The following is a 20,357-nucleotide window of genomic DNA, read 5'->3' as shown; positions in this document are numbered from 1 at the left end:
TGTTTCATGCATAGATAAATACTACTTAGAGTTGCTTTGAAATTTAAGCAGATGCAAAGAAAAGACCAGTAACAATCTCTACCCTGTGTCTTCTAGCTCCCTTACCGCCAGTGTTCTGGGAGACTGTTCCAGCTGTTATCAAGGGAAAATCAGCTTGCAAGAGATGTGGAAAACAACTGGAATCTATGGCTTGAATATCTTAATTGGGGAATCATGTTGAAAGTTAAAGGGCAGGTGTCACATTCACTCAATACTGCCAGGAGCTTCTGGGTGCGGCTGCAATCCCAGCTTCAAGAGGTTAAAAGCATTTCTTGCTTTTCTTCCCAGAGCAAAGTCCTTGCTGCATTTCAGGTTCAGGAGGCATCAACTATCTCTTTCAGCACTCAGGCTAGGCATGAAATCCAGATGTTTGCTGATTTGCAATGCCTTTTTTATGTTTTCTACATCTGAACAAGAATACAGACTGCAATGTGCAACAGAAAAAGACAATGTGGAATCCTGACGAACAAGAACGGGACAGACAAAACAGTGAGTGAAATCTCTGTCTCGCTGAAGTAAAGCAAAAAATTCCCACAGACTTCACTGGGAAAAGGATTTTATCCAAAGAATCCAAGTTATTCTAGAGGAATATTTGTAATTGCTTGTCATAAAGGAAAAGAAGTCAATCATGCCTGTCTTTAAAATCCTACTTACAAAGAACCACAGTTTGTATGACTCACTAATTGTTCATTACATGTGAACTTAGGGCTTTCTCCCTTTCAATCCTTTCAAGCTGCCTTTTTATAAATACAAATATTGAGACACTGCTGATTAGAGAGACGATGAGACAGAGAATAACTAAATAACTTACTAAGTCAACACTTACACAACTGATGGAAACCTAATAAAGGCTGAATTTCCACAGAGTTTCGTGGAGGTCTACTCAGACTGAACTTCATGTATCTCTTTATGGATAAGAGGTCACATCAGTTAACTGAAAATATAAACATCCAATCTTTCTGAACAACGCACAAAGTCAATGTGATATTTTTCAACTTTTACATGGACAGCAGCCTCCACCCTTTCAAAGCTATTCTTAAAGGTTTGCTGATGTGATATTTACCTGTACGAAAAGATTCTGAATTAGCTCTATGCAATAGATTAGTTGTCTGAGGCAGAAACAGGACTTAATTTTGGAAAGGCCTGTGTTGGCTGCCTACACAGACATGAATTTCAAGTACTGTTGGATAGACAATTTCCTTCATACTATATATTAGAGCTGTCAAACAAGTTCTAGTGTTGTTACTGCTTTATCATGAATCTCCCACTAGTAGATACTTTCCTTAAAACACCAACTCCTGCATTGTCACAAGACTGGAAAAAAGTATGTATCCTCCTTTTACAGAGGAAAGCTTGGAAAAGCAACACTTAATGGCATAAAGCCTGTAGAAAAAGGGAAAAGAGAAAGAATCTGAGAGCTATTGTGCTGCTCATTTCTCATGCCCCTTCATGGTTTTTAAGCCAGCCTGACAATTTGTGATTTATTATTGTATGGGTTTGGCACTATTGCATCATGAACTCTGTTAGGAATGATTGTATGTTCTTGCTTTTGGATGGTAAACTTCCTTGGGCAGGAACTGTTGTTTACTACACTTCTGTACAGCATCTTGCCCAATCTTTAGATCAGAGGTCTGTGGACAACTGCACTGATCAAATAACGAGGGAAGGCCAATGACTTGTTATGCTCCCCCTGGCAACCCCGGTCCTAACAGGTTGTCCATAAACTGTGGTTTGGGAATCATTATTCTAAGCTCATTTGTTTATTTAACATATTCCACACTTGTTGCCTAAGAATTAACTTCTCTTGACTTGCCAAGAATAATTTTAGGGCACAATGGAGAATATTTATGTAATCTTTAAAATTTCTGTTATTTAGTTAGCTAGTTAGTTTGTTGTTTAGTTTGCTTATTTCTATTTGGGGTTGCAAAAGAAACTAATAGAGTTAGGTGCCTTTCAGATCCTTGCTTACTTTTGTTTCTGCTCATAGGCTTTTTGGGGCAGATTATTTCTTTTTAGTAAAACATTCTTTTTTGAGAAGATACCATCCAGAATTCCTCTACCTTAATACATGGCTTATGCATTAAAAAATGACTATTACATATATATCTGTTTGGCTTGAAATACAAATAGAATATTAACACCCTCACCCACAGTCAGTACATGACCAAGAAAAGAAAAATTAGCAGTAAAGCACTAGCAAATTATAATATTGGCTGACAGATCCACAACCTGAGCTCTGAGAAGATGAGAAGGCCACTGGTAGGTTGTGCTTAATTTCCAGAAGGAAATGACTAGCTGCTGATTTATAGATAAATATGGGATTCTGTTATTAAAAAGACATGGGATGAATTTTTCAAAAGGAACTACTGATCTTTTCAGTGTCTAACAATTTTAGAGAGCAGCTTTTAAGGATGCTTGATTTACAGAGAACACACACCTAGCTCCTTTGACAGCATTTTTAGAGCCCCGAGTTTTGAATAACTTGCTCTTTTAGTTTAATGTCAAGATGGAGGCAGTACAGAAACCAATGATGAAACAAATAAATTATAGAAAACAAATAAACAATTAAAGCAAAAATTATATTTTTAATATACTCATCCTAGATTTTAAACTTGAATGAAATTTTGCTTCTATTTTATTATTTATAATGGTGAAATTTTAATGAAATTCTATTGATCTAGATGGGCTTATTCCATTCAAAATAAAACTTAATTATAAAATACAAAAGGTCATAATTTGAAAACCATATGGAAACAAAATGAAAATTATAACTCAATTGGAGGTTTTAAAAATCAAAATATTAAAGACTTCCTCAGAACCATTGTATTTTGATTTTTAAACTACTGATATATTTCTGAAGTCTTAATCTTTCATCAGGTTTTCAACATAAGTATTGAACCACTGTATAAAACTTGAGTTCAGATAATTTACACAACTAAAACTTCTATTTCATAGACATTATTTGTTTCTGATCAAGTTATTCTTGACTTAACTGGTTTTGTTCAAAAATAAATATGCTCCTTAAAAATTAAAGCAACTTCACACATTTTATTATGTTAACTGGTTATATGTCACTTAATTTTCATGTTAGTTATGGAGTAAGCTGAAGTGAGTGACTCTAAGTGGTTTTAGAGCATACTGATTTGAGTCCAGAAATTTCTTGTCTCTCTCTAACTAAAAATCTCAGGTTTGAGAGAATGGTGCCAAAGACATTGCTGTATTTATAATTTAGCAACTATACTAAATGGCAAGTTCACTCCAATGGACTTTGCTATCATCACATGATATAAACTGTCCAATCAGTATTTGTCTAAGAACAAATTTACTTTAACAAACCTGAGATAACCTTGGTTTAAGTTAAAAATACCACTGCTGGTATTTAGTTGTGTAGGATAATAAAGTAGTCATCTTTCTTACGTTCTATTTATGTCTTAGGTTGACTCCCAAGGTAAATTGCAGATGATGTCAGGGTTATTACTTGGAATAATCCAAACCAACAAAATAACATAGTTTTCAAAACAGAGGCTTAACTAACCTAAGTATCTTCTTCCATTTCCTATATTGCAGTTATAATGTAATTTGTTAAAGTAATGCAGAAACTGAGGCCTGGTGTCAGCAATCAAATGTAGTTTCATTTTGTTGTGACAGAAATGAAACTCTTTAGACTCTTCTTCTTTGGAGTATGTTATTTTGAATATATGCTATTTTTGGATGCTGCAGAAAAATGCAAATTCATAATGTTCTAATCTGGCAAGAAATATGAACCCCAACAGATTAAACCACATGATCATGCTACCAGCTTCTAAGTTGCTAATTAGAAAAACAAACACAGAGGTCTCTGTTTCTTATGAAGAATGATGAACAAAGAGAACTTTTGATGTTTATTCTTCTGCACTCTAAAGAGAGAGCAAGGACTGTTCAAAATAGTGGCATTGTGGAATGATGCAACTAAGGCAGAAGATTCAACCTTATAGTGACCTTTCATCTTCCTTCAGCCCTGTATCAAATTCTTGCTACTGCTCTGCAAACACATCTTTAATGGTGTTTAAAGCTCTTATTGCCAGATAAAGAACAAAGACTATTCATACAATTAAATATTTATGATGCATTCCTAGCAATGCCCTGCATATACATGCCCCTCAAATCAATTGCCTACTCCAAAGTTGCATTGCTTGAAAGCTTAATGTATAATATTGCACACAGAAAATACGAATTCTTTATTTGCAAGTAAATTATCAAGCTATCCCTCTTATTATATACTTATAAATGCTCTTAATATATTTCCAAGAAAAAAAATATATTTTAAAAGTTTAACTTCTAACCTAGCATATTGATATATATATTTTATTAAGCACAAGGAATTATTAAGCCAAATGCATGTGTAGAAGGGCTTTTATTTTTGTGTGTCCCTCTTAAAAGAAAGCGTTGCCTTCTCTACTAATTGCTTCTCAGCGTCCCTTTTAAAGAACGAGAAAACCAGCAACACCAAGACAATGCTATTTCTTAACAAGCCAGTAGAGGGAGCCCCTTCACAGGGCAAACAATTTCCTATCTGAGTTCTCCGTTGCAGTACTTGAAGTTTCTACTATATATGAAATTAAAGAGATGAAATGCAAACATCACCTGAATGAATCTTTCCTTAGCTGTGTTTCACGGACTAACAAAAGATGATTAACAAAACTGTAATTTTCTATCATGGTTTTTTTGAGAACAAAGGAGACAAGTAACTAAGTTCCTGTGGTCTGCTTACCCTACTCCTAAATTAATGCAAAATGACCTCGCAAAGCTTCAGCATGAGGTTGAAGTGCCTTTTTGATACAATGCTGTGCAGTTTCAATTTTACTACAGATGCAGCTCACAGACATCTGTGACTCATCTACGTGTGAAGATAAAAGGGGGGTGGTCTAAAGCAGGCTGAGAAGAGCCAAGAAAGAAAAGAACATTATAGCCAGGATTTCTTTATAAGTCATTTTATGCTACAGTGTCAAAATCAGCATATATCTCGATTGTGGTTCACAGTGCACAAAATGGATCTTCCAACTATTTTTCTGTACAGTTCTTTCCGAGAGCAGTTAATCCAGTAAAATTGGATGTGCTCCATGTTTTACTATTCAACTTATTTACTTCTAACGTATGTGTTTACTTCTCAAACTGAAACAGTAATCTTGCCCTTGTCTTTTGTAATCTGTATTTGTAATAAAGTAATATTGCTGACATTGCTAACAAACCACTGAGTTTACTGAGTAAAGGGGACTACTTCAGCAACATTGCTTTGGTAACACAGGCCTTAACAAGCACAGTCCTCATTAGCTCTAAGGGAGTAAGACTAAAGGAGCTAAACTTTTGCTCTGCCTGGGTATTTTGAAAATCCTTTCCCACTGAGTCCCAAAGCACTTAAATAAATGCTTAAAACTAAGCTTAAGTTAATTACTGATTATTTAAGTAAATGTTACCAGATTTCGATGGCTATCAACAGTCTTAAGCATGAAATGAAATCGGTGCTCAGTAGCTGGAAGTTTCACGGGGAACTCAATATTTCAGTCTTTACTGAAGCTTAAATTCATAAAATAAAGCCCTGATTCCACTAAGGTCAATGGAGAAACTCCCTTTGACTTCAAATGATCAGGATTTCAGCCACTGGCCTCAGTAGAACTTTGCCTGAACAGGGCTATCTAATGGACCCAAAAGTTTTCACGGACAAGCTAATGTGAAGGAAATCAGCCATTTGTATACATGGAATTGGGCGAAGTACAAGATTTTCAACAGTGCCAAAAACCAGTCTCTTCCTACTTCAAGTGAAGCACAGATAACAGCCCCTTCCCTCCCCCCCTGCTGGAGGAACCTGAGCCCCCCTAGCCAATGCTGAGCACTTTCTAATATTCCGCCCCCAATTCAGAGTTATTTTAGGACTCAGCCTTTGGAGGAAGCCTGTCGTTCACTTAGAATACTAAACATAAATTCTCTCCTCTTTACCTGCACTGGTGCCTGCACCGGTTGTGAGGTCCCCACCCATCAGGCCACCTATGGGGTCGAAATGAAATACTTCAAGTGAGTACAATAAAATGTAACAGGCAAACATTCAAAACAGTCTTAACATTTTCCCTGCTTTCAAATGGCCTGATCCAACAACCACTACTGTTTTCCTTCTGACTCCAACAGGCATCAGATCAAGCCTGTAGTCATAAAATTGTAATGTTTAATGTTACACACACAAGATATTTGCTTTTCAAAGACAAACAAAATATGAGGTACCCAATTTTTCATTATTTTATTTTCATACTTCCACAGCATATGAATTATCAATTATATTTGAAATTTATGTTTAGCATATCTGCATCTGAAAACTGTATTTATTTCAGTATTAGCCAGAAAAGCAAAGTCCTCCACATAGGATTGGGAGGAAGAGACTGAAAGTTGCTGGATGAGAACTTAACTCAGAAGCTGTAATACATATTTGCATAACTTTTCATTTTAATTTTCTCAGCCTTTCATAGACATTCATTCCAAGTATTTTTAACACTTCTCTTTGTGCTTGCAGACCTCAGATGGTTCTTTGAACCCTGTAGGCTTAAGGCTGTTGATGTTGCTTCAACCAGACAGATAGAATGAACCTAATCCCCATTTATCCTGTTCAGAGGTGACCCCTCATGAGCAGCAGCACGGGACACAGCCTCTTGCTATAGAAGGCTCTAAAGTACAGAGCTCAACTAACGTTACCCATCAAGCAACTTGTGAACGCAACAATAATAATTTGTTGAAATAACAACAAATTTCGCATTTAGCCTCTAGACTGCTGTTTAAAGTAACTAGTGGCCTATTTTACTTGCTTTAACTTGTTTGCATTGGCCACACATTCTCCCCTCCCCACTTAAGTTTTACAGTGTAGTGAGTTCTTGCATGTATCAAGTAGACAAGCTGCCTTTTTATGAAACAGCAAATTGTCTACCCTTTTATCCTTTATTGATTTCCTTTAATCATAGTCAATATTCAGCTTTTTCTAGGACATTGGTTTTTTATTTTCTAAATTGGGAATAGAAACCTCTTGGCTCTTCTTTTGATTTTTCAACACAGCAATTTTGGATAAACTGCTATGACTAGTAAAAACAGAGCTCTTGTTTCTCAGAGTACAGTTTAAAGTTACCTAAGGCACACAAGCAGGCAATAAAAAAGCACATTTAAAGGGATAGGAATGAACAGAGCGTACCTGTGTTACCTGCACTCGGAGGCCGATGCGTCACGCCAGGAGACATGCTATTTCTTTGCAAAGAAGGATGGGCCAGTGGCAAAAGGTTGGGGTTACCCAGAGAGCTGACTGGGTTACTGTATACCAAACTGTTGTGGTTGGACACTGGGATAGAAACTGGCATCTCAAAGTTTGGTGGTGGAACAGCCTGTACAAGCAAAAAAGGGAAACAAAGACAAGAATAGTACAGAAGCACAACAGTCTTCAAGTACAGTTACTCTATATTTAGTTCAGATATGTTGTAGTTGGTGGTTAAAATATTTAAGCTTCCCCCTACTAAGAGTCAAGAGAAGAGTTTTAAACAGAGTTAACAAGGCTTTTAAATATCATTTTTGAAATCGTGATTCCATCTTCCTTCAGTGCAGTTTGCACATTTACTTTGTAAGAACTGGAAAGATTTTTTCTTCTTTTTTTTGGTTTAAAACAAAACCCTGCTTCATGAAGCTTAATTTTCTGTTTCTTTCATTCAGTGAAGTCGTAATTGTTCACTTGTGATATCTTAATCTAGTGTCACAGATGACTGCAAGATCAAAGGTGCATGATTATGATGACTTCATTGCATGGAGAAAAATTAGAAGGGGTGGAATGCAAAAGGGAAAGCTTTAATTTCAGCATATGTTGCTTTAGCAACCAGAATGATCCCAAATCATGTTAAAGGCACCAACACAGTAAATGACTTTTTTTAGTTTCTAGCTTAGTTTGGGAAGTGCTTAAAAGAAAAAGTTCTACTCAAGGACACAGAGCAAATACAAGAACTTTACACACATACCTTTCTTCCGGTTCTTGGTTTTGGAAGGGGGCTGTTTTTAATGCCTTTTCAATATACCATTATCATCATTTAAAAGTAACACTCATAGAGCCTTTCCTTTGTAAGAATCCCTTTCAATAAAGAGTTTGGCAAACTGGACGAAATTATGACACTTGACTAGGTCTGACAGGGAGTGTGAGGAGATGCAGTGCCTGATGCTCATTATGCTCTTAGAAACCACAATACAATATTCCCAACTCAAGTTGGTTGGTTGGTTTGTTGGATGGGTTTTTTTTGGGCAGGGCTTGTCTAAATTTCATTAAAACCCATGGTTCTTGTATCATTCAAATACATGAGAATTCCATGTTTAATTTACTTGCTTTTTTAGTAATTAGTTTCCTGCCTTGTGAATGTATAGAAAACTTTTTCAGTTACCTGACAGCATTTTAAATGTTCAAAAATCTGAATGCAAACCAAATACCCTTTAATTTACCACTTAAAAATCTTTATACACTTCAGCAATCTTAACTCTTCAAAAAATTCCTTAAACTAGCCTTGTGGTGACATCTTCAGAGGGAGGAACTCACAGATTTTACTTTTATTGTTGACAGATGATTGTATAGATAAGTCTCCAAGGACCTAGAGGGAGTATGTTGAGAACTGGACACATAATCTGCTGTATCAGGCAGCAGAGACAGCCTGACCTTGTGCCACCCACATGCATCTTCTCTGGCTAGTCAGATCTGTTGGCTGTGCCCTGCATATTACAGCACTGGCTATCAAATTATGGTTACCCCTTACGTTTTCTTTGTCTTATCCCCTTTCTAGGGGCAGACATAATTAAGCTCTAAATATATAGGAATCTTTTTGCTTAACCACTGAAACATAGCAAACAAATAATAAGGCACAGCAAGATTTTAGTTCAGGGCGCCATGTGAAGAATATGTTACATGAATGCCTCAAGGCTTCTTTCAAGGTGTTAATTTAGCTCCATAACTCTCTCTGTGACTTGGTTTTCTGAGAAAAATGCCTCTCTCTCCCCACCCTAGCATGATGGCTGAAATCAGCTAGGACACTCAAGCTAACTGACCTCAGTTTAAACGTCTACAGCCTGCTGACAGAGCTTCTTGGCCAGGGCTCCATGTCTCTGGAACTCTCCCCCCTCTGGCCAAGAAGCTAAATGTACCCCTAATGGCCATTTTTGTTTGAAGAGTTGACTGAAGAGACTGGTTTAAGTTGGGGCTGGTAGAGGAAGAGAGGTATCCTGGAAACGTTCAGTGGGTAAGAAGCAAAACTACATGTGTTGCTACGGTCTGTGCAGAGATCCTGAAACATACTCTAAAGTTTGTGCTTCACAAATCAGAAAAAAGAGAACAAATGACTATGTATCGACAAATGTAACTGCAGAAGTATGCTTCTGTTCCAGGTGTTCTTCATTTCTTTTAGGAGCAACATTTTTGCATGCAAGCATTTTTACAGTTAAAGCCTAGCTCTCTGGCTGCATGTGTGGCTTGTCTTTCAAAGAAGAATTTACCATGCACACGGCACAAGGAGTATCCATGTATGTCATGGCTGAAGGCTAAACTCCTTGGAAATAGGCACATGTAGTGTAATTTGAAACATTTTATCAGTCTGTAAGTATGTTTTGAAGCAAGTCATTTTCTTCACTGGCCACAAAAGGATTTAGGAGTTTCCCAAATTCTGTGTAAGGTAGGGAGGCAATTTGGCCCTCTCAATGCGCAGGCTGGTTCTGAAGCTCAGAGCCAGTTGCTGTTGATGGTTGCTGCCTTTTCAAGAAGTTTTAGCCAATGAATTCACATGATGAATGGATGTCTTAGTTCCACATCCAGCCTGGGAACATGAATAAGTCAACATGGAGTACCTCTTTACTGTAATATGCAGTGCCATGGTGGAGATCTTTCTGCCTGGTCACTCTGAGGACATGATCCCACCTCCAGTTCTGCAGGTTTTAAGCAATGCTTAAAAGCTTGTGTGTCAGCCCACGTCAGGCTCAATGTCACCCACTGGGGATCATTTTGCACAGTGTCTGCTTCACCTTTGTCATGAGATCTACGAAATCTGGCCTGCTGAGCCTGGGTATACAGCTGACACCAGCAGTATTCCCTCCATTTTCTTATTTCCTTAATCTCAACCTCTGTCCAACTATCCAAACCAAGACCCAGGTAAAAATGCAGCTCTGAAGGTCTGGCCAATTCCTCTTCAGGCTCATCTGCTTGTGTCATTATTCTGTCTTTCCTTTATGTACAAACCCTTCAAGGACTGGAATCTTCTTTATCCTATGTTACAGCACAGAACCCCAGTCTTGGCTGCTTCTGCTGTTGGCACTCTCAGGGGAGACTAATCACTGAAACATACAACTTCTGCTGAAACAGTTACTTTACTTTCTTTTGTCATTCTATAAAATAATTTGTAAACTAGTTACACAAATTATTTTCTTCATTTTTGCATGTTTAATGGATTCCTCTGCATCCTCTTACTTACAGTCTGGATATAATTAGACTAGTTTACAGAGTACTTTACAGGCAATTTTATCAAAGATCAGAGCAAAATCAGTTTTACTCTCTGCTTTTCAGTGCAATACACATGATACTCTGGAATACAGTAGTTTTTATTCTCATTTCTTCTCATCAGTAGTCAAAGATTAATTAACGCTTTTGTATATAGTAAGGTCCAGAGGAGAGAGAAGGTTGTCTGGATAAGCACAAGTGTTAAACAGTGCCTATCTACAGTTTTGCTTCTGGCTGACCAAATTTTCTGTTACTGTCTTGTATGTTCTTTACAAAGAACTGTAACCTACTACAGATCCCCTAGCCATTCTTGGTGGTAAGTCACGGGGCATATCTATTCCAGCTAGGCCTGATGAACATTAAAGCTTATGATGTACTTATGATGTAAGTTAAACATGGCCAGGAACTGAGGCCATCTGAGGCCACAGGACAGTCCATGTCCATACTGTTAAACTCGCTTAACCTCAAAAACAGCATAGCCACATATAAACCGACTACTGGGAATTGTTCCTGGCCTGGGCTAACTACCAAACAGCACTTAGGAACTGTTTGAGAAAGTGCAATTTGGCTTGTGCCAAAAGCATGCCAGGGGCTGCTCACACTGTTAACTGTAGAGATGATGGCCTGTCAGTGCCTCAGAATGCTCTTTGTCATTCTTTAATTCACGACCATAGTCATACCTACACTCTAACAGGTATGCAACTAGCAACATTGCCAAAGAGAGTAGACTGCCCATTTAAAGGAACTTGCCAGTGTACACAACACTAAGTTAGTTGTTAACACCACAAATTGTAGAATGTTGTGGAAAACAAAATATTGGGGATTCAAAACCCTTGAAAATGAATGCACCAAACTTTTTGTGCTAAGTATTTTTTTTTCTCCCATGTTCAGCCAGGCCTTCATCTATTTAGAGACAGAAATACTTATAGCTCCCTTCTAGTGGACTATTTCTGTCTCTTCTGCTTTCATCACTCTCATGAAAACTACAAATAAATGTGTAATTATTATCAGATGTTTTAGAACAATATAAATACTTATCCCCAGAAAATTATCTGAGGAAACATTATTGGCTTTAGCTGTTAAGAGGAAAAGCCAATTTTATTTTCATTTGGCAGCAGCTTTGCTCTCTTACAAGTCCAGGCACAGGCACCGCATTGTTTTATAAATTTTTGTAAGTAATGATTTAATGGCTTTACTTGCTGACTTTTTGTTCAGTTTTGCTTTCTTCTCCCCAACTTTTTTGGCTACCTTTTGATGGTCACAAGGAAATGAATATAACTTCCTCAACCTTCCTAAAGCTATACTGATTTGTACAGTTAAAGATCATCTCATATATTTACAAATTTTCATTATGTACTAGCTTCAAGCTCCATCTTGCCCATTATATTTAGGCTTATACTAAGAGAAGGAGCTCCTGTTGCATTAAGGGAGATCACCTACTGATTCTTCCTTTTGTGGTAAGCAGCTTGCCAGTGCACACAGACCTTGAGATCAGTGTGTGAAGTATTCAAAGAAGGGATATCCTGTCTTATATAAAAAGAAGCGCTAACACTGGCAGTTGTGTAGTGCGTCTCTGAAACAATTTCACAAAAAGATAATAAATTGTATGTTGCAACATCCCTGCAAGGTAGAAAGTTACATTATACCCAAAACACAGCTCAGGAAAACAGTAGAGACAAACTAAGAGCTGAGACAGGACTATATCTGGTTTTAAATTAGACATCAAGAGGTTAAGTTTTAATGAAAGCCATTGGAAAGAAATTTCATTAATTTGGGGGAGGACAAAAGCAATGGACCATGTTTTGAATAGCTGCGTTGTTTCTAATTCCTAGATCCTTCTCAGTTTTATAGAAAAGGCAACTTTTTCTGAATGCTTGTGGTGGTAAAGAGGGTGATAGAACTCACTGTTAGCCAGGAATGAGTTCTTCCAGGTTTTTTTTCTCCCATGTTTTAAGACTACGTGGTTATAAACACGTGCTGCTTGGCTGGAACAAAACCAAGCAGCATGAGAGACAACAGAGGATCTGAAGAATGATCTAAACCCTAGTTTTTGAAGGCGGAAAAATAACTTGGTAAAATCCTATCTGATTGAAAATTCTGTCACCTTGGTTTGAACAAGCCAAAGGTCATCCTTGAAAGAGGAAAGGAATGGCAATTGGTAAGTTTTGACTTGACAAAGGGTTAAGCATTTCAGCTTATAACTGCTGTCCTAAGTGTTGTAGCCGCTGCTTTATTGAACTGAGTTCCACCCTGAAAAACCAAATTCATGCTGACAGCTTTAGAATTTTTTTGTTCAGAAAAGCAGCTACATAAAAGAAGCAAATGAAAGGGAGGTAAGAAAGATAGAATATATATGTATACTTCCCTGATGCTTTATATACATGTTGAGCATTCTTAACAAGGCATTCCAAATACTCATTTGTCAAATTTGGTGCTATTCTAGTCTCTGTGAAAATACCTATTATTTAAATTTTTGCACAAACATGTTAGCCATAGATGTGAGAAATTCTTCAAATTTTAATTAACTCATGAAAATTTTTGCTCAGAGAATTAATGTAAAGAACACTTGCACTGTGTGAGACAGAATCAGAGCATCCTGAAAAAGTATGCTCAGTTTAGGTATCAGATTTTGTATGTGCAATTGATCAGGACTATGGAAGAGACTTTGCTCATTCTGGGTATGCAGACACCCTGATTTGAAGCCAACCACACAACCTGCTTGTGGGAATGCGAGATGAACATATCCAGATGATTTCTCTGTCTCTTCTGGAAGCAAGCATTTATCTATGCAAATTCATATGCCTCTTTGGATCTGGGAGAATCTTTGGGTTTGCTACTCTTTCTTCCACACAGAAGAAGAGACTAACATAACTTCCACATTCTTTTTGTCAGCTTTATAAATCTAATATTAATCATAATTACAAAATATTCCCACCCCACCATGTGTCTTGTGCAAACAAAATAGCACATGCAGAGTTATTTCTCTTAGATATCTGGCAAGGCATATGACTGATGGTTAGAAATTTTGACTTGGTTAAAACAAAATTTAGCTCATGTTAAAGCTTTAAAGAAATGCTGATGAGGTCAAAGCAAATTCTCTGATAAAGCTGTAAAATCACCCCAACACACAAACATGTCTGAATCCTACCATTAGGCTCTCATGCAGTCTGTTTCTCTGCAGCGAGCAAGTAGCTGTAACCCTTCAGTGCTGCAACTGAGTTTGGCAGAGACACTTAAGAACTGAAGTGACACATACAGAATGCACTAATTACTATATAGAAAGGAATTTCAGTTCTACATCGTTTTTTCTATATCACCACAGAAAGTATTCTGTGGGTTTGTTAGCCTGTCCACAAAGAAAGATTTCCATTGTTATTTTTTAGATATAATTTGGGCAAGTGGTGTGGTAAAACAGTTCTGTAAATCAAGTGAATATAATGTATATATGTATATTTCACTTCCTTCTGTAAGTTTCAGCTATAGTAGACCTTGTCTATGTGTCAGAGGCAGAGACTTGGAAGAAAAATAGGTTGTGTGAACTTTTCTGACCACAGTATTTAATTGTATATTGGGCTAATAAAGCCTCTTTCCAGCTGAAATGTTTTCCTTAAGAAGCCAGAACTGAAAGGGTTATGGTTTGTTACTGCAGCAGTTATCAGCAGACAGCCATCTAACCTTTGGTACTTACAGGTATTTTATGGCTCTTGATCATATTATCAAATTCTTCATTAATTTTTTTGTATTTTTCTTCAGTGCGTGGGGTGAGAGCGTAAGAGGAGTCAGGATCGGGGCTTTCACAACCTTTGTTTTCTTTCTTGTTCAATGCCTGCCAGGTTCAGAGAAATATCAAAATGTAAAAAAATGAAAGGGAGTTCAGAGTACTTACACATAATCTTTGCCTGCTGATCATTAGATCAATATCTTCATTAATTTTCCTGTACTTGTCCTCAGACTCAGGGCTGTGACCTACTGAATCGTCTGCATCAGGGTCTGGGCTGTCACAGCCATTAAGTCCTTTCTTTCTCAACGTCTGAAATACATAATTTGGAAAGTTCAATCCTTGACACGGGCTGCAAGAAAGACTCAGCAGTGTTACAGTAACACAAACTGCCCAGCAGTGGAAGGTTTTACGTTGTACTTTAGGGAAAGAAACTGACTATAGATCCACCACATCGATGTTATACAGCTCCAATTACCAGTAGCAAAGAGAGGACCATACAGACCTCTTTCTTGTGAAACTGAAATCAGTCAATAAAGAATGGAGTTAGCAATCCGGCAAAGCGCCTGTGCTCATACAGGCCCCTCCCACCATATCCGATAGCATTAAAGGGTTAAGGCATCCAGAGTGCAAATTATTTTAACATTTACGCATTTCAGATGACTGAACGTTAACAGCAAAAGACGCATACTGTTTAAAGTGGATTATCATAATGTTTTCCTTTATTTTGAAGACACAGAAGTAAGAAATAAAAAATAAAATAAAATAAACCAACTCTGCAAACAGATTTAGGGATCCGTGCTCTTGAAAGAAGAAGGGGGAGTATCTAAACTGAATTATTCCTTAGAATTTGACATAAGGGATGACACTAACAGTGCCCTGCCACTCCTAAGTGTATGCTCTTGACAGGACAAGGGGGAGGAGAGAGTTGCTAATGTGGCTGTGAAATACCGATTAAGAGCTTCTAGACATAGTGTTTGCTTTTTATTGACTCCAGTTACAGTGCCACAAATGTGCAGTGCTGAAGTTTAATAGTACAGGGAAACATACTGCTAAAACAGATGCTTAGTGAAAAGTCAAAACAGATGAATTTCAGGTTCAGCAGCTCGAAGCAACCCTCAGAACCATGAACATCATCACCAAGATAAATAATAGAGGAAAAAAAAATATATATATATATATATAATTAAACCAGCAGCTAACAATCCAGAATGGTTTCCTGGCCTCAACTATGATTCAACTGATCTACCCAGACAGATTATCAAAGAACAGTCATCCGTGGCATTAAGGTAAAGAATCTGAGAAGCAAGTCTTTGTGGACTGTCCAAATATAAGCAACAGTACACAAAGTCAGTATTGTTAGGGAGTTTCCTCAAATTTAGCTTTCAGAGTTTCTAGGTCAAAAATCTTCAAAGAATACATTTGGTTGTCTACAAGCATTATCACACAGCTTGCAGTCACTTCTGAGTCTAAACCCGGCTGCGTGGTCTCAGTTACAGCACACAGATTGCATAGCGGTCTTTTGTTGCTAACTGGCTATGTTTGTGCTGTGTGACTAGTGTGGGATGCTCCATGCAGCACTGGCTGGTTTCGTTTTGGCTTCTCAGAATGGCTGCATCTCATTTGAGCTTTTTGTTCCATTTAAAAAAGTATGTTTCCTAAATATTATCGTCATTGCAATGCCCAGTTTACCACCGTTAAATCCCTCAAGTATTACAATTTCATACTTTGTTTCTGTAATATTGTATTTAGATCTTTAAAGACCAGAGTTTGTACTTTTCTTTCTGTATTTTACCTGAGACTTCAAAACAGAGCCCTCTTATTCCTGCAAAAGCTACTCCCCTTGTGGAGACACACCCCTCGAACCTCACATTTTCATCAAGCCAGCAATGTGATGGCAATCTGTCCTAGGAGATCTGAACCTTCTAAACTCAGGAACCTCTAAACCAAAACTAGGCAATTTTGGAATACTGACTTCATCTCAACATAGATCTTTTCAAACTTCATACCTACACAAACTTCACATCTAATCCCATGAGCTACTCCTGACATACAGACAAAATTATAAATCCTTTTGAATCAAACCATAAGAAGTTGAAACAACTTGAATGAGTGTCTCCATTTCCTCTTCTCTCTTAAACGTTAGCTAGCAGAACTGACAGACTTCGATGTCACATAAAACGTCTACCGCTCCTAGCCTGAAACATACCAATTACTAAAGACAGCTTTGGCAATCAGCTGTTGTGTGACAGATTTAATATATACAGTATGATACCTTAAAAGTGATTTCTTCCTTTTAGATCTGAATAACTAATCCCAGCTAATGTTCTTCCCTTCATATAAGTACAAAACAGGTATCCTCTGAATACATAAGATGTCCTGGTTTCAAGATTCATTGGATTGAGCTCTCCAGACATGAAACTCAAATCAGTAGTCTTGGGACTGTTTCGTGAGCTCACTGACAGAGTCCTCCTGATTCACATGAACTCTCTATTGAATGAGGCTGATGCGAGCTTGCTTGAATGACACCCTTAACTTTCACTGAGCTTTAAAATGACAGCCCAGCCGCTCTATTCACAAATGGCAATGGCCTTCTTTGTCCCCAGAGGTCACCACAGCTGCAATTGGATGGGCACAAGTGAGGAAAGGGAGCTGCACAGTCAGTATCACACCATACAACCTGGAGTAAGGGCAATATGAGAAGACATGAGGGAGGTGTTTTGCAGCCTTCCTGAATCTTTTCCTCTCTCCTCGTTCCCAAATCCTTGTCTGCTGCCTCCACAAGACTGTGCCGGGGTGCAAGAAGATGCACCTCATCCCCAGCTCACTCACAATGCCCTAAAGCTCGATGACTGTTTGCTTAGCATTCATGTGAACCGGTGCTGGATTGCTTCTGTGGTTCGTAGAGGTTCAGAAATGCACTGCCATCTTTCAAATGTTCAGAGGAAGAAAGGCAATGCAATGCAACAAATGTCTGCAGCAGTCCCCAATAAGAGACTGGATTTCCTCCTAATATGGTATTTTTATGTTCATATATATTTACTTTTATTGTCATAACCTTGGAAATGAGGTGCAATAAACCAGCTGGAGTTGCTGCCACACCTGACCAAAAATAAGCAATCTCTATTTTCACCAGAAAAATCTAAAAAAAAAGACTTAACAAAATCATGTTGGTAGTCTATCCAAAATGAACTTTAGTCTTACTAGATAGAGACTAATTTTTGCCTTGCAAAACTCACCAATCCAGTGTGTTTGGCATGTGCATTGGCTGACAAGTCTACCCTAGCTCGCTAGTCCAACCCTCCTCTCCCCCATCCGCCCTGCTTCAATGAGTTGGGATAAGGTTAGGCAACAGAAATTCCCACAAACGTGCTGCAGTCAGAGGCACACCTCCTAGCTTTGTGAGCACTGGAAGTAATGCCTGGTTCCCTGTGGATTGCATTTTGGGATAAAGTGCAATGTCCAGTGAAGTTTTTCCTGCAGCAGAATCTCTTAGGACTTTTCCCGCCCCCTAAACATCCTTCTGTGGATTCTTTGCTGCATATTCATGTAAGGACTCCTGCTACAACCCATCCTTCAGCTGCAGCACCTTCTGGGAGTGCTTTATGGATCTCTTTCTCCATAAGAGCATGTAATTTTCATGAAACTTGGAATTTCATTGTCTGCGAGACCTCTACCTTTGCGCGAGATTTGCTTGTCACTAAGGAATGAGCTCTCTGGACCCAGCACCAATTTTTCCCTCAGTGTCACCTCTTGATTATGGAGGCTGACTCTGGATATTGGAGAAGAGTGGACTCATTAAGGAGGCCAAGGGGGTTTCAGCAGGCTACAATCTTTGACCCAGTCTTGCAGTGACTTAGAAACCATTTTTCTTACCATGTTAAACTGTCATAGCCTCTTGCAAACCCTGGAAAATAGCCAGACCTATAGCATCTTCCTGGAGATTAGCTAGTTTGCAAAGATTTAATGACTATTCAGGGATTTTTAAGAGGTTGAAATTACCCAATTGTGTAGTGCATTGCATTCTAGAGAACCTCAAGCCAGATTTCAGTTATTTTTAAAGAAAATAAGCCATTTTTGTTCTACAGAAGCTCTACTTTTTCCAAGCAATTAAACAAGTAATTATATTGGACTCCAATAACCTAAAATCAACGAAGGCATTTAAAAAACAAAATGGTTAAAGCAAAACAACCTTTGGCTGAAATCTCACATGCCAGCGATTTAGCCTAAATCCTGCTCTATAAATCTCAGCAGAGAAATGCTGACTTAGTGACATATTGGCTGCTGTAAAACGAAGTATAAACAACTACTTACTTTCATTTCATGCAAAATTTATCACCACTACAAAAGCACAAAATATGGTACTATCAGCCAGGTCTGATTTTATCAAGGCAATGAAAATTATCACAATTTGAAGGTTTAAAGAAGGAAATGCCTTTGGTTTTCCTGGGTCATTCTCTGCTGCTACAGTATTATCTTCTCCTTTTAGCATTACTCTAACCGGCAGACTAGAGAACAGAAATTCAAGACGTGGAGCTCCATAACTTTCTTCTGTCATATTTTTTAGTTTGCTCACCTTTGTAGAGCAGAATCTCCTTTCTTCTCAACAGGTTAATTTGCTGGGGAGCTGATCTCCACAGCACTCTAGAGCTTGAGAGGCCACAGATACTTGGGCTTAGGAATGCTCACATTAACTGCCAACTCATAAAGACCAAGTCAGTCAATAAGGTCTCAAAAAGCTTCTTACAAGCCCACTGTGTCTGTTCCATTTTTATGTCTTCTGAACCAAAGACCTTACTATCTATTGCAAAGGTAATTACTATTTTCATTTATATTATGAAAAGTACCATCTCATTGGTTCTTCGCCTATAACAGATGAAGTCTTCACAGAATCAAAATTTCCAGTATGGAAAAATTCAGAATGCAAGTCTGCTTTGCTAATTCCCAAATCTGTGATGTTGTCTAGAAGCCATCACAATAATCTCTAACCGATAACCCTATTAGCAGCCATGACTACCCCCACACAGTTGTAATTTGGTAAATTATATTCATCTGTCACAAAACAAAAAACACAACTGCCTCCATTTTCCACTGTCATTTTCTTTTCTGTATCTGGATGGGAGAAATCTTCCAGCCACAAATGAAAAATGGTTTGGTCTCTCCTGCTCACTGGAGTCACAAATCTATGTGGCAAAGCAGACAATAACCAATTCTAAAGAAAGGAATGGTATGCTATTCTGTTGAATTGCTTTATTGGTTATAGCCATTCCAAAGCACCCATTCAAATTTATGGAGACCCTCCAAAAAATAGGAAACATTTAAATCATGGACCCAATTCATTTAAGCATCAATTTGCTTTCTGTGCAACAGAAACATTAAAGTTAGGAAATGTTGAGTGAAGACAACCTTCACTTTCTTCTCTTGCACAGTTATATAATGATGAAATTTTATGATGAAATTGCACTACACAATGTATTGTGCAATCAAGTAATGAAAGATTCTAGTGAAATGAAAAACACAAAGAGGAAGAGATAGGTTGCTATGGGAACTGCCCATCTGAATTCTCTGACTTCTGTGTAACTAAAAATCTCAAATTTTATGTTCCATTAATGCAGGGTTCTTAGATTTTTGCATTTAATAATGAACATAAACTAGTACGCTGGTACTAATGTACTTTAATTGCATGTTTAGGAGAATCAGATAAAACGTTATTACACTTACTGTTATCTAACAAGCTCCAGACAAAAAAATGTATACGAATAACAGAAAAATGGAACCTTTCTTACCTCCATTGTATAAATTATAAAATGCTTTTGTGGTTTAGACTCTTTTTGAAATAAGCTACAAGGCTTATATAATAGCTGTACTTCTATAACCACGTTAACCTTTCTGTTACTATTTTACTTTCACCGAAGTTTCAAAGAAAAAAATTTCCATTGCCTGGTCCTGTATGTCTGTCTTCTTCAAATGAATACAGATAAGTACGCTTTTCACAACAATACACCAAACCCTCTGCTTGGATTTGCCTCTCACTTTTGCATGCCAAGCGATTACTCTCTCCTCCTTCAAGTACCTCCTCTA

The 20,357-nt window shown here is 37.8% G+C and overlaps 1 protein-coding gene across 5 annotated transcripts in view; it reads right to left on the bottom strand.

The window, feature by feature from the left end:
* Nucleotides 1-20,357, bottom strand: part of MEF2C (myocyte enhancer factor 2C) — a 122,735-nt gene that overhangs the window by 19,762 nt on the left and 82,616 nt on the right. For 3 of the 5 annotated variants that reach the window (XM_067315130.1, XM_067315133.1, XM_067315131.1), the window contains exons 4-6: nucleotides 14,445-14,588; nucleotides 7,244-7,430; nucleotides 6,013-6,060 (exon numbers count right to left, since the gene is read on the bottom strand). In XM_067315130.1, the coding sequence (XP_067171231.1) occupies nucleotides 6,013-6,060; nucleotides 7,244-7,430; nucleotides 14,445-14,588 (379 nt within the window). The remainder of the gene's footprint in view (nucleotides 1-6,012; nucleotides 6,061-7,243; nucleotides 7,431-14,444; nucleotides 14,589-20,357) is intronic. The other 2 variants (XM_067315132.1, XM_067315134.1) reach the window with 1 other exon arrangement.

This window comes from Apteryx mantelli, chromosome Z (genome assembly GCF_036417845.1).
Source record: "Apteryx mantelli isolate bAptMan1 chromosome Z, bAptMan1.hap1, whole genome shotgun sequence".
In the NCBI taxonomy this organism is placed as follows: Eukaryota; Metazoa; Chordata; class Aves; order Apterygiformes; family Apterygidae; genus Apteryx; species Apteryx mantelli.
Note: the sequence above shows the minus strand (reverse complement) of the source record. Positions and strands in the feature narration are given on the sequence as shown.